A 14,965-nucleotide genomic window follows, 5' to 3' on the forward strand; every position below is an offset into this window, starting at 1 on the left:
CGTCAAACTTTCTGTATTGTGACTCTCAAACTCTCGTATTCAAGTCTTGTGACTCACATGTGAGGTGGACATCTCACTAACACATAAAGTCCTACTGAAAGCCACTACTAGCGACCACGCAGTCTGATAGTTTATATATCAATGATGACATCTTAACATTGCAACACATGCCAATACGGCCGGGTTAACTTAGAAAGTCACATTTTAAAATTCCCGCCACACTTCCGGTTGAAAAACTCCTTTGGATATGATTTATGCGCGTGACGTCACAAAATCCACGGAAGTGTTTGGACCCCATCGGACCCGATACAAAAACCTCTTGTTTTCTTCGACAAAATTCCACAGTATTGTGGACATCTGTGTTGGTGAATCTTTTGCAATTTGTTTAATGAACAATGGAGGCTGCAAAGAAGAACGTTGTAGGTGGGATCGGTGTATTAGCGGCTAAGTACAACACTTACAGCAACACAACAAGGACTACTTACTACGCCTAGCCGATGCTTGCCGCCAAACCCACGGATGAAGTCCTTCGTCGCGCCGTCGATCGCTGGAACGCAGGTGAGCACGGGTGTTGATGGGAAGATGAGGGCTGGCTGGTGTAGGTGGAGCGCTAATGTTTTATCATAGTTCTGTGAGGTCCGGTTGCTAAGTTGCTAAATTAGCCTTAGCGTCGTTAGCAACAGCATTGTTAAGCCTTACCAGGCTGAGAATTTTTAACCGTGTAGTTACATGTCCATGGTTTAATAGTATTGTTGATCTTCTGTCTATCCTTCCAGTCAGGTGTTTATTTCTTTTGTTTCTATCTGCATTTGAGAACGATGCTATCACGTTAGCTCATGCTACAGAGGTTTGTCGATGATGTGTGTCCTTCGTCGCGCCGTCGATCGCTAGAACGCAGATGAGCACGGCTGTTGATGTAACCGTGTAGTTACATGTACATGGTTTAATAGTATTGTTGATCTTCTGTCTATCCTTCCAGTCAGGGGTTTATTTATTTTGTTTCTATATGCAGTTAAAGCATGATGCTATCACGTTAGCTCAGTAGCTAAGTGTGTCACCGATGTATTGTCATGGAGATAAAAGTCACTTTAAATGTCCATTTTGCGTTCTGGACTCTCATTTTCAAGAGGATATAGTATCCCAGGTGGTTTAAAATACAAATCCGTGATCTACAATAGAAAAGGAGAGTGTGGAATCCAATGAGCCAGCTTGTACCTAAGTTACGGTCAGAGCGAAAAAAGATACGTCCTGCACTGCCTCTCTAGTCCTTCACTGTAACGTTCCTCATCTACGAATCTTTCATCCTGGCTCCAATTAATGGGGTAATCGTCACTTTCTCGCTCCGAATCTCTCTCACTGCTGGTGTAAACAACGGGGAATTGTGAGGAATACTAGCTCCTGTGACGTCACGCTACTTCCGCTACAGGCAAGGCTTTTTTTTATCAGCGAGCAAAAGTTGCGAACTTTATCGTCGATTTTCTCTACTAAATCCTTTCAGCAAAAATATGGCAATATCGCGAAATGATCAAGTATGACACATAGAATGGATCTGCTATTCCCGTTTAAATAAAAAATAATAATTTCAGTAGGCCTTTAAACACATATAATGAATACAAATGATGCACTCTATTTTACAGACCATAGGGCGCACCGGATTATAAGGTGTACTGCCGATGAATGGTCTATGTTCCATCTTTTTTCATATATAAGGCGCATTAAAGGAGTCATATTATATATATTTTTCTAAATGTAAAAGACTTCCTTGTGGTCTACATAACATGTAATGCTGGTTCAAAATGTTGCATAGATGATGTTTTACTCATCATCTTCAACTCACTTTCTGACAGTCTCTTCAGGATGCACCATTTTGTGGGCGTGTCTTATTTACGTGCCTCCACTTGGACAGCGTCATCTTTGTTGTAGCGTGCAAGGACGGGAGTGGAAGAAGTGTCCAAAGATGGCGCTAACTGTTTTAATGACATCCACACTTGACTTCAATCAATAACGGAGCAGCATCTCCTCATCCGGAAACAACAACACAGGAAATGTGTCCCGTGAAAAACTGTCTAATAAGTAAAGTTCCTTGGGTGAATAATGTAAAGTCACTACACCGGTATGTTTTAGTGCTTTCATGGTGAGTTTACTGACAGATATAAGTAAGAACTTTACACTACTTTATATTAGAAATGGCAACATGAATGTCACATAACAAGAAGATAGAGAAAAAGAAGAAGATTATCCACTACAAAGTTGGACGCCCACAATTTTTCAGGACTTATGCAGATCCCAAATACACCTCAGCAGGTACCAGAAGGTAAGAAAAGCTGCTTTTGCATAATATTGTAAAACAAAATGGCAGATAATATGTCTTACCTTTTACACACAGCATAATAATACTCCTATGTTGAAGCACATCAAGTGGTGTGGCTTCATAGCTTACCAAAGTCCTACTCAAACATTTTGATAGATTTTTGAGCGCCGTGTGTAATGTTCTATATTTTCAATGGAACATTTAAAATGTTGCTGTTGTTTACTTGAATCATATTGCAGTCTACACATATCTCTTATGTCTGACTGCCATCTACTGGTCACACTTATCATTACACCATGTACCAAATAAAATTGCTTCTAAGTCGGTAAGCTCAACCAAACTTATTATGTCCATTAGGCGCACCGGGTTATAAGGCGCACTGTCGAGTTTTGAGGGGCAAAAAAAGATTTTAAGAGCGCCTTATAGTCCGGAACATTAACCCTTTCTTGCACAAATGATGTTGACCTGCTGAGCCATTTGGGTTTTATTTCTACAACTGGCAACGTTTAAATTGCACTTTAGTTTGATGCTGTTTTGTTGCAATTTGTCTGAAAAGGGACCCTCTAAAGCAGTGGTCCCCAACCACCGGGCCGCGGCCCGGGACCGATTGGTACCGGGCCGCACAAGAATTAAAAAAATAAATACATAAAAAAATTTTTTTTTTTTTTTTTTATGAAATCAACATAAAAAACACAATATATACATTATACATCAATATAGATCAATACAGTCTGCAGGGATGCAGTCCGTAAGCACACATGATTGTATTTATTTATGTAAAAAAATAAAATATATATCTATTTATTTTTGGTGGTGGTCGGAGGTGAATGAATAATAGGTGGTGGTCGGAAGTGAATGAATAATAGGTGGTGGTCGGAGGTGAATGAATGATAGGTGGTGGTCGGAGGTGAATGAATGATAGGTGGTGGTCGGAGGTGAATGAATGATAGGTGGTGGTCGGAGGTGAATGAATGATAGGTGGTGGTCGGAGGTGAATGAATAATAGGTGGTGGTCGGAGGTGAATGAATGATAGGTGGTGGTCGGAGGTGAATGAATGATAGGTGGTGGTCGGAGGTGAATGAATGATAGGTGGTGGTCGGAGGTGAATGAATGATAGGTGGTGGTCGGAAGTGAATGAATAATAGGTGGTGGTCGGAAGTGAATGAATAATAGGTGGTGGTCGGAGGTGAATGAATGATAGGTGGTGGTCGGAGGTGAATGAATGATAGGTGGTGGTCGGAGGTGAATGAATGATAGGTGGTGGTCGGAAGTGAATGAATAATAGGTGGTGGTCGGAAGTGAATGAATAATAGGTGGTGGTCGGAGGTGAATGAATGATAGGTGGTGGTCGGAGGTGAATGAATGATAGGTGGTGGTCGGAGGTGAATGAATGATAGGTGGTGGTCGGAAGTGAATGAATAATAGGTGGTGGTCGGAAGTGAATGAATAATAGGTGGTGGTCGGAGGTGAATGAATGATAGGTGGTGGTCGGAGGTGAATGAATGATAGGTGGTGGTCGGAGGTGAATGAATGATGAATGAATGAATGAATGATAGGTGGTGGTCGGAGGGGCCGTAGGTGCAAACTGGCAGCCTCGCTTCCTTTCAGTCTACCCCAGGGCAGCTGTGGCTACAAAAGTAGCTTACCACCACCACCACCACCACCATGTGTGAATGAATGATGGGTTGGCACTTCTCTGTGAGCACTTTGAGTATCTAACAATAGAAAAGTGTGATATAAAATCTAATTACATTTTAGATTGCCCACACACTTTGAGCTCCAAAAGGAGGCCTTCACCAGTCTGCTGGCCTCACCTGCACAAGACTTCAGGCACATTTCTTTGGTGGTGGTGTCCTCACAATCCCCTCCAAGGTTTCTCATTGTCATCCCATTGGGTTGAGTTTTTCCTTGCCCTGATGTGGGATCTGAGCCCAGGATGTGGTTGTGGCTTGTGCAGCCCTTTGAGACACTTGTGATTTAGGGCTATATAGATAAACTTTGATTGATTGATCAGCTTTTCCATATTTTCATAGATAAATGTCAGCTGTTTGGATATCATCTTACCATTCTTGGCTACAGGAGAAAATGATTATTATCTTCACAGATTTGTTCCAAGATTGACATGCTAAATATTTGTACACATTTCCCACCAAACAGATCCAATAAGGTTGCTTGATTGGCAGACATATTTGCACACCCAAGTGACCTTCTAGCCTGCCACTCCTTACTTCACCACACATTCTGCCTTGGGCTTGGATTGATATACTAAGATTGCCCAAGGCATCAAATTGCTAATGTGAAAATATAGAGGTAGTCTCTGTGGTGGCCAAGCAACTGCAGCATCGCCCCAAATACTGTAAGATTACTCATAGGAGCTTCAGGGGAGAGTGATATCCTGTCACTCTGTCTGACAAGAAGGAAGAGGCCATCAGCAAACTATGTTAGCAAGGAAAGGAACACCTCAAACATTCCATAAACCATCACCTGCACTAATTGCATGTGCAAGATATGAAGCACCGGCTTCAGTTAAATGTTTTACATGCTTTGGCTTTGAATAGGTCAAAATAGAGAAGTATCTGGTTGGCATGGCAACATCATCATCAACCTAATCAAAAAGGAAATGCTTGTTCAAACATTTATTGATCCGTGTGCACAGCAGAAAATGTAAATCCCTTGTAAAACTATATAAAAACTACAAATACAACAAAAATACTGACAGCTTAATAGAAATGTGTTAGACGCACTGCATTGTTTGACATGTGTACTTTGCATGCAAATAAACCATCTGCTCATGTGCAAAACACAAATATTGAAATTCAAGGATCAGCAATAATTTATCTTTTTAGGAATGAAGTTAATAATGATAATAATTAAAAAGAGGAAATATAAAATGCATCCATGTTTGTACCATACAGTGTTTAGCTTTCTTCAAAGGAATACTTTGACATTTATATCCACAGTTAATCAGTTTTAGAGTAGATTGCAAACGTGTTTGTCATATTCACAGCATGTTGGATTTGATTTGCAAGACACTTGCATACAAGTCAAGAAAACAATAAAGGACTTTAATTCAGGGATCTTTTACATTGTTATTAAATCCCACTATGGCACTTTAGTACAAACCCCGTTTCCATATGAGTTGTGAAATGGTGTTAGATGTAAATATAAACAGAATACAATGATTTGCAAATCCTTTTCAAGCCATATTCAGTTGAATATGCTACAAAGACAACATATTTCATGTTCAAACTCATAAACATTTTTTTTTGTGCAAATAATCATTAACTTTATAATTTGATGTCAGCAACACGTGACAAAGAAGTTGGGAAAGGTGGCAATAAATACTGATAAAGTTAAGGAATGCTCATCAAACACTTATTTGGAACATCCCACAGGTGTGCAGGCTAATTGGGAACAGGTGGGTGCCATGATTGGCTATAAAAGTAGATTCCATGAAATGCTCAGTCATTCACAAACAAGGATGGGGCGAGGGTCACCACTTTGTCAACAAATGCCTGAGCAAATTGTTGAACAGTTTAAGAACAACCTTTCTCAAGCAGCTATTGGAATGAATTTAGGGATTTCACCATCCACGCTCCGTAATATCATCAAAGAGAATGTGGAGAAATCACTGCACGTAAGCAGCTAAGCCCGTGACCTTCCATCCCTCAGGCTGTACTGCATCAACAAGCCACATCAGTGTGTAAAGGATATCACCACATGGGCTCAGGAACACTTCAGAAACCCACTGTCAGTAACTACAGTTGGTCGCTACATCTGTAAGTGCAAGTTAAAACTCTCCTATGCAAGGCGAAAACCGTTTATCAACAACACCCAGAAACGCCGTCGGCTTCGCTGGGCCTGAATTCATCTAAGATGGACTGATACAAAGTGGAAAAGTGTTCTGTGGTCTGACGAGTCCACATTTCAAATTGTTTTTGGAAACTGTGGACGCCGTGTCCTCCGGACCAAAGAGGAAAAGAACCATCCGGATTGTTCTATGGTCAAAGTGTAAAAGGCAGCATGTGTGATGGTATGGGGGTGTATTAGTGGCCAAGACATGGGTAACTTACACATCTGTGAAGGCACCATTAATGCTGAAAGGTACATACAGCTTTTGGAGCAACATATGTTACCATCCAAGCAACGTTACCATGGACGCCCCTGCTTATTTCAGCAAGACAATGCCTAAAATAGCAGAAGGGAGACCCCCGGACTGTTGAACAACTTAAGCTGTACATCAAGCAAGAATGGGAAAGAATTCCACTTCAAAAATGTGTCTCCTCACTTCCCAAACCTTTACTGAGTGTTGTTAAAAGGAAAGGCCATGTAACACAGTGGTGAACATGCCCTTTCCCAACTACTTTGGCACGTGTTGCAGCCACGAAATTCTAAGTTCATTATTATTTGCAAAAAAAAAATAAAGTTTATGAGTTTGAACATGAAATATGTTGTCTTTGTAGCATATTCAACTGAATATGGCTTGAAAAGGATTTGCAAATCATTGTATTCTGTTTATATTTACATCTAACACCATTTCCCAACTCATATGGAAACGGGGTTTGTAGTAACTGATGTCGCCTAATAAAGGATTTCATTGAGTTGAGTTTCAAAGATCACATCTTGAGAAATATTACATTGAGTATTTCCTCTCTAGTTTGTCTGCGGTTGAATCTATTGATAGAAATGTCAATCTATTCCTTTGAGCAAATATCTTCCCTCCAATGCACATCAACATGATGCTATTAGGAGGCAAAGCAGTTACAGTATCTACATCACAAACAAAGAAGAAAACATGTGCATCACATTCAAAAATGCCATCCAGTGTCTCTGAAATATAAAAGGATTGGATCCCAACACCCACACCGCCATTGGACACCATAACTAACTGCTGTATGTCCAATGTAGTCCCTGCTTTTGATCATTGTGAAGAACACACTGTAGCTTCATCAATATAAAATATGGAATGCTGTTAAGCAGCGTCAAGCTTTTTTTTCTTTATGCTATGAAAATTGTTGCCATCAAATCTTGCCTTGAGGAATATAAAAATGTCTCTGAGCGGCACAGGAAAACCAAATGTTAAATACGTGACTCAGATGATCCTGCATCTCTTGTTACCTGTGGCGTCTGACAAATAAAAGGTGTGTGCGGCCCTACTGGGGGCTGTGCTCATACGAGGGGAACATGGACTTCCGTGTTTTTGGAGGCGGCGGCGGCGGCTTGCTATCAACTTTCATTGGCAGCGGAGGAGTGAACTGCAAGGAGAAGGAGAAACTGCTGTTATATTTCTGAATATTTCAGTGTTTATATGCCATTAAATATGCATTAGCGGGTGGGATGGCATTTTATCTGAGCAGATGCACCTCTGAAGGGAAGCCGGCGTTGTCAATCTCGTGCGGATGCTTCTTTGGCGGCATAGGTGGAGGCGTCCCTGGGGTGTCCGTGGCGTTGGCATCGTTGTCACTGAGAAGTGATGAGAAACCTACCACATAAGAGAAGAAATCAAATCCTTTCAGACGGCGTGCATCTGTGGAGGTGTGAGCTCTAATTTGAGCTTCTCGGCAGAATGTGCTTCCACAAGGTTGTGGTCAGAGTGCGGGGAATAAAGACAGTCCAATGAAGACATGCGGTGTTTGTGTTCTGCAGTTGTGTGTTCCATACTTGAGCTGCGAGGAGTGTGAGGAGACGCAGGTAGAGGGCTGAGGGGGTTGGACAGGCTGAGCTGGGAGGACACGCCCTGGAATAAGGAGAGCGTGAGCCGTCTGTCTCCTAATTGTAAACTCTTGGGTCTTTGCTGCTTCTCAGCAGGGGTCTGAAATGAAAGTGTGCAGCAAAGAGTGAAAAAGGCAAATGGAGCTAGTCCCAATTCACAGCTGGATAAAAAAAAGCTAATATGAGGCTGCTATTGGTTGATGAATATTTAACATGCTCACCTCATCTCCATCCGACGGTCTCTCCAGCAGGACCTGAGACTTGCTCACGCTCCACTCTTTCCTGTTCTTTCTCCCAATCCTGTTGTCCTCCTCTGAGCGGCACAAAAGTGAGGTCCTGCGATCGCTGGGGCGGGACAACAAGGAACTGCTTGTGAATGACAGGGACAGACAAACAGATGAGGATGAACAATACATAGAGGAGGTGTGGTTTTCATTGATTGATTGAGACTTTTATTAGTAGGTTGCACAGTGAAGTACATATTCCGTACAATTGACCACTAAATGGTAACACCCCAAAAAGTTTTTCAACTTGTTTAAGTCGGGGTCCACTTAAATTGATTCATGGTACAGATATATACTATCATATATACTATCATCATAATACAGTCATCACACAAGATAATCACATTGAATTATTTACATTATTTACAATCAGGGGTGTGGGGGGGGGGGGTATGGACATCAAGTAGTGGACATAGAGAGAGAGAGAGAGAGAGAGAGAGAGAGAGAGAGAGAGAGAGAGAGAGAGAGAGAGAGAGGAGAGAGATCAGAAGGCATAAGAAAAAGTATCTGCATTTGATTGTTTACATTTGATTATTAGCAATCCGGGGAGGGTGTTAGTTTAGGGTTGTAGCTGCCTGGAGGTGAACTTTTATTGCGCTTTTTGAAGGAGGATAGAGATGCCCTTTCTTTTATACCTGTTGGGAGCGCATTCCACATTGATGTGGCATAGAAAGAGAATGAGTTAAGACCTTTGTTAGTTCGGAATCTGGGTTTAACGTGGTTAGTGGAGCTCCCCCTGGTGTTGTGGTTATGGCGGTCATTTATGGTGATACTGTACGTCTAGACAACATAAGTCTAGTCTCACTGTGTGTACGTCTAGACAACATAAGTCTAGTCTCACTGTGTGTACGTCTAGACAACATAAGTCTAGTCTCACTGTGTGTACGTCTAGACAACATAAGTCTAGTCTCACTGTGTGTACGTCTACACAACATAAGTCTAGTCTCACTGTGTGTACGTCCAGACAACATAAGTCTAGTCTCACTGTGTGTACGTCCAGACAACATAAGTCTAGTCTCACTGTGTGTACGTCCAGACAACATAAGTCTAGTCTCACTGTGTGTACGTCTAGACGACATAAGTCTAGTCTCACTGTGTGTACGTCCGGACGACATAAGTCTAGTCTCACTGTGTGTACGTCTAGACGACATAAGTCTAGTCTCACCGTGTGTACGTCTAGACAACATAAGTCTAGTCTCACCGTGTGTACGTCCAGACAACATAAGTCTAGTCTCACTGTGTGTACGTCCAGACGACATAAGTCTAGTCTCACTGTGTGTACGTCTAGACGACATAAGTCTAGTCTCACTGTGTGTACGTCCAGACGACATAAGTCTAGTCTCACTGTGTGTACGTCCGGACGACATAAGTCTAGTCTCACCGTGTGTACGTCCAGACAACATAAGTCTAGTCTCACCGTGTGTACGTCCAGACGACATAAGTCTAGTCTCACCGTGTGTACGTCTAGACGACATAAGTCTAGTCTCACCGGGTGTACGTCCAGACGACATAAGTCTAGTCTCACTGTGTGTACGTCTAGACAACATAAGTCTAGTCTCACTGTGTGTACGTCCAGACGACATAAGTCTAGTCTCACCGGGTGTACGTCCAGACGACATAAGTCTAGTCTCACTGTGTGTACGTCTAGACGACATAAGTCTAGTCTCACTGTGTGTACGTCTAGACGACATAAGTCTAGTCTCACCGGGTGTACGTCCAGACGACATAAGTCTAGTCTCACTGTGTGTACGTCTAGACGACATAAGTCTAGTCTCACTGTGTGTACGTCTAGACGACATAAGTCTAGTCTCACTGTGTGTACGTCCAGACGACATAAGTCTAGTCTCACTGTGTGTACGTCTAGACGACATAAGTCTAGTCTCACTGTGTGTACGTCCAGACGACATAAGTCTAGTCTCACTGTGTGTACGTCTAGACGACATAAGTCTAGTCTCACTGTGTGTACGTCCAGACGACATAAGTCTAGTCTCACTGTGTGTACGTCTAGACAACATAAGTCTAGTCTCACTGTGTGTACGTCTAGACGACATAAGTCTAGTCTCACCGTGTGTACGTCCAGACGACATAAGTCTAGTCTCACCGTGTGTACGTCTAGACGACATAAGTCTAGTCTCACCGTGTGTACGTCTAGACAACATAAGTCTAGTCTCACTGTGTGTACGTCCAGACAACATAAGTCTAGTCTCACTGTGTGTACTTCTAGACAACATAAGTCTAGTCTCACTGTGTGTACGTCTAGACAACATAAGTCTAGTCTCACTGTGTGTACGTCTAGACAACATAAGTCTAGTCTCACTGTGTGTACGTCTAGACAACATAAGTCTAGTCTCACTGTGTGTACGTCTAGACAACATAAGTCTAGTCTTACCGTGTGTACGTCTAGACAACATAAGTCTAGTCTCACCGTGTGTACGTCTAGACAACATAAGTCTAGTCTCACCGTGTGTACGTCTAGACAACATAAGTCTAGTCTCACCGTGTGTACGTCTAGACGACATAAGTCTAGTCTCACCGTGTGTACGTCTAGACGACATAAGTCTAGTCTCAACGTGTGTACGTCCAGACGACATAAGTCTAGTCTCACTGTGTGTACGTCTAGATGACATAAGTCTAGTCTCACTGTGTGTACGTCCAGACGACATAAGTCTAGTCTCACTGTGTGTACGTCTAGACGACATAAGTCTAGTCTCACTGTGTGTACGTCCAGACGACATAAGTCTAGTCTCACTGTGTGTACGTCTAGACAACATAAGTCTAGTCTCACTGTGTGTACGTCTAGACAACCTAAGTCTAGTCTCACTGTGTGTACGTCTAGACAACACAAGTCTAGTCTCACCGTGTGTACGTCCAGACAACATAAGTCTAGTCTCACTGTGTGTACGTCCAGACAACATAAGTCTAGTCTCACTGTGTGTACGTCCAGACAACATAAGTCTAGTCTCACTGTGTGTACGTCTAGACAACATAAGTCTAGTCTCACTGTGTGTACGTCTAGACAACATAAGTCTAGTCTTACCGTGTGTACGTCTAGACAACATAAGTCTAGTCTCACCGTGTGTACGTCTAGACAACATAAGTCTAGTCTCACCGTGTGTACGTCCAGACAACATAAGTCTAGTCTCACCGTGTGTACGTCCAGACAACATAAGTCTAGTCTCACTGTGTGTACGTCTAGACGACATAAGTCTAGTCTCACTGTGTGTACGTCTAGACAACATAAGTCTAGTCTCACTGTGTGTACGTCTAGACAACATAAGTCTAGTCTCACTGTGTGTACGTCTAGACAACATAAGTCTAGTCTCACTGTGTGTACGTCTAGACGACATAAGTCTAGTCTCACTGTGTGTACGTCTAGACGACATAAGTCTAGTCTCACCGTGTGTACGTCTAGACAACACAAGTCTAGTCTCACTGTGTGTACGTTGTCATAAGTCTAGTCTCACTGTGTGTACGTCTAGACAACATAAGTCTAGTCTCACTGTGTGTACGTCTAGACAACATAAGTCTAGTCTCACTTAAGTTGCTGCACGGCATTCTCTCCCTCATCTTAAACGGGACTTGTCACGCAAAACCAACTTTTCTTACCTATTGGTACATGTTTTATGTGTTTGGCATCTGCAGAAGTCCCAAAAAGTTGAAAACAAACTGGAGGCATAGCTGAGATATTTCTAAAACAATCTCGCCTTCCTCCAAACGAGCCATTTGAAACTTGCACAACGTGTGAGGTTTTTCCAACACATAAGGTCAGCAGATATCTTCATGTATGGTAGAGATTTACCCAAAGAGCTTGAGAATGGCTCGTACATGCACATGCATCACCCGCTGTTGCCACTTCTACAGAAGCAGTGAAGTTGTCACCTTGTGTAAATGCTCAATAAAAAGAGAATACAACAAATCCTTTTCAACTTATATTCAATTGAATAGACTGCAAAGACAAGATATTTCATGTTCACACTGAGATACTTTTTTTTTTTTTTTTTGGCAGCAACACATTGCAAAAAAGGCATTTTTACCACTGTGTTACATGGCCTTTCCTTTTAACAACACTCAGTAAAGGTTTGGGAAGTGAGGAGACACATTTTTGAAGTGGAATTCTTTCCCATTCTTGCTTGATGTACAGCTTAAGTTGTTCAACAGTCCGGGGTCTCTTTTGTGGTATTTTAGGCTTCATAATGCGGCATTGTCTTGCTGAAATAAGCAGGGGCGTCCATGATAACAACACATGTTGCTCCAAAAGCTGTATGTACCTCTCAGCATTAATGGTGCCTTCACAGATGTGTAAGTTACCCATGTCTTGGCCACTAATACACCCCCATACCATCACACATGCTGGCTTTTGAACTTTGCGTTGATAACAGTCTGGATGGTTCGCTTCCCCTTTGGTCCGGATGACACGATGTCGAATATTTCCAAAAACAATTTGAAATGTGGACTCGTCAGACCACAGAACACTTTTCCACTTTGTATCAGTCCATCTTAGATGAGCTCGGGCCCAGCGAAGCCGGCGATGTTTCTGGGTGTTGTTGATAAATGTATTTGGCTTTGCATAGTAGAGTTTTAACTTGCACTTACAGATGTAGCGACCAACTGTAGTTACTGACAGTGGTTTTCTGAAGTGTTCCATGTGGTGATATCCTTTACACACTGATGTCGCTTTTTGATGCAGTACCGCCTGAGGGATCCAAGGTCACGGGCATTCAATGTGGGTTTTCAGCCTTGCCGCTTACATGTAGTGATTTCGCCAGATTCTCTGAACCTTTTGATGATATTACGGAGTGTAGATGGTGAAATCCCTAAATTCCTTGCAATAGCTGGTTGAGAAATGTTGTTCTTAAACAATTTGCTCAGGCATTTGTTGACAAAGTGGTGACCCTCGCCCCGTCCTTGTTTGTGACTGACTGAGCATTTCATGGTCATGTTTGAACATCCTGGTACTAACACGTATCTGGACCGTGATCATTAAACCATGACTATTTAGTCAAAATACATATATCATGTAGCACCTATTAATGGATTCAATTTGTATTTTGACAGGTGATATTAAACTGCCAAACTCCCACACATAAACACACATTTAGTAGTTTTTGTAGCGTGCAGACACACACTACATCACCATGGTGACACATGTTCATGTGACAAGCACCGCGTACATTTAGAACGCCTTTTCACATTCAAAGTGATCTTTTTCATGAACGTCAATGACATTCACAAGTGGTAGTACAACTCCAAGCTTCATGACTTTACCACAACCAAAAAAAAGGTGTCATCCGCCTAATTGGTTCACTTTCCACGACTTAAAGGGTCATATTATGATATTTTCTTTCTACATTTAAAAGACTTCCTTGTGGTCTACATAACATGTGATGGTGGTTCTTTGTTCAGATGATGTTTTACAGACTGTCTACAAGCCGCTTTCTGACCGTCTCATGTTGTAGTTTGTTGCGCTTCTATACGGAGTCAACTGACTGATAGAAGTCCCAACTATGGGTTACTTTGTATTAGAAATGGCAACAGCGAAGGTTGCATGTACGAGCCAGTCTGCCCCACAACAAGAGCACAGAAAAAAAGATTGAGTTTATGGCGGACTCGTTGCTTTTGCATAATCGCTCCCCTTTAAGCACTTTTGCCTAACTTACACAAACAAGAAGAAGGTGCATAACTTCAAGTGCCTAAAAAAGACCTCAGCGCAGATGGGAGAGTAGAGTCAAAGGAGCACAAAGCAAACTACAACAAACTTGGACAAAAGGAGCGGGACTAACTCTTGGGAGGAAATGTAGGAATGTCCGTCGGATGATGCAGAGCCACTGGAGGCGCTGGAGAGGGTTGAGACAGTGGACATGCGACGCAGTGTGGAGGACAGGATGTAGGGCATCACAACAGAGCCTACGCGACTCTTCTTCCTCTCAGTGAGAGAGCAGGGCTGGGACACACAAATAGGATTAAGCATCATTAGAGAATCCATGCAGGGGAGGCACACAATGACAGACGCCAGCCACAAAGGAGCAGCTACAATTTATTAGCCTGGACTAATATAATGTACACTCTGCTTTGAATGCGGGAGGAAGTGAAGGAGGCCAAAGGCTTAAGTTGGCACTTTCTTCCTTTAAATTGAGTTTGCACTTGGCAACGCACCAAGGTTATGACGCCGTAATGCTTCTCCACTTTCTCCCGAAGGTCCTGGAAACAAGTAACCAGACGGTTGTGTAAGGGCTTCAGCTGCTCGGTCGTCTTCTCCCCGTGGATGCGGATACCATCTGCCAAGAGAGGGATCTGAAAGGGAAGACAGGCACTTGAAGAGTTACGCAATGTTGAGCTTTTGCCAACAAAACTGGGGTGCACAGATTTACCTGCAGGGCGATGAGGTGTTTAAGGGAATCAATACGTTCGCGGTCTCCCGGGTGCTCGTGGATGTAGGTGTCAGTGAAAAATGCCTACGGAGGACAGATATTTTCAAGCATTTTTCACATGAACACTTTAAATGATCACCTTTGTAAACAGAGCAAGAACTGATGGTCTCTATTTGTATTAGTTAAACATACACATCAAGTATATTTGTATAGGATGATGCATGTTTTTTGTCTCTAGACATTCAATAACCCTTTAGTCACCTTATAATTCAATATAGTAAGTCTTCCT

General features: G+C 42.4%; 1 protein-coding gene across 2 annotated transcripts in view; it reads right to left on the reverse strand.

The window, feature by feature from the left end:
* Nucleotides 1-6,841: 6,841 nt before the first annotated feature.
* Nucleotides 6,842-14,965, reverse strand: part of LOC133652695 (dedicator of cytokinesis protein 5-like) — a 74,310-nt gene continuing 66,186 nt past the window's right edge. Inside the window, exons 45-51 of one of the 2 annotated variants that reach the window (XM_062051708.1) lie at nucleotides 14,677-14,760; nucleotides 14,462-14,599; nucleotides 14,089-14,249; nucleotides 8,246-8,390; nucleotides 7,974-8,124; nucleotides 7,676-7,794; nucleotides 6,842-7,567 (exon numbers count right to left, since the gene is read on the reverse strand). In XM_062051708.1, coding sequence (XP_061907692.1) covers nucleotides 7,466-7,567; nucleotides 7,676-7,794; nucleotides 7,974-8,124; nucleotides 8,246-8,390; nucleotides 14,089-14,249; nucleotides 14,462-14,599; nucleotides 14,677-14,760 — 900 coding nt within the window. In that variant the 3' untranslated portion in view covers nucleotides 6,842-7,465. Of the gene's footprint in view, nucleotides 7,568-7,675; nucleotides 7,795-7,973; nucleotides 8,125-8,245; nucleotides 8,394-14,088; nucleotides 14,250-14,461; nucleotides 14,600-14,676; nucleotides 14,761-14,965 lie in introns of both variants that reach the window. The other variant, XM_062051707.1, reaches the window with a different exon arrangement.

Source organism: Entelurus aequoreus, linkage group LG06 (assembly GCF_033978785.1).
Source record: "Entelurus aequoreus isolate RoL-2023_Sb linkage group LG06, RoL_Eaeq_v1.1, whole genome shotgun sequence".
Classification (NCBI taxonomy): domain Eukaryota; kingdom Metazoa; phylum Chordata; class Actinopteri; order Syngnathiformes; family Syngnathidae; genus Entelurus; species Entelurus aequoreus.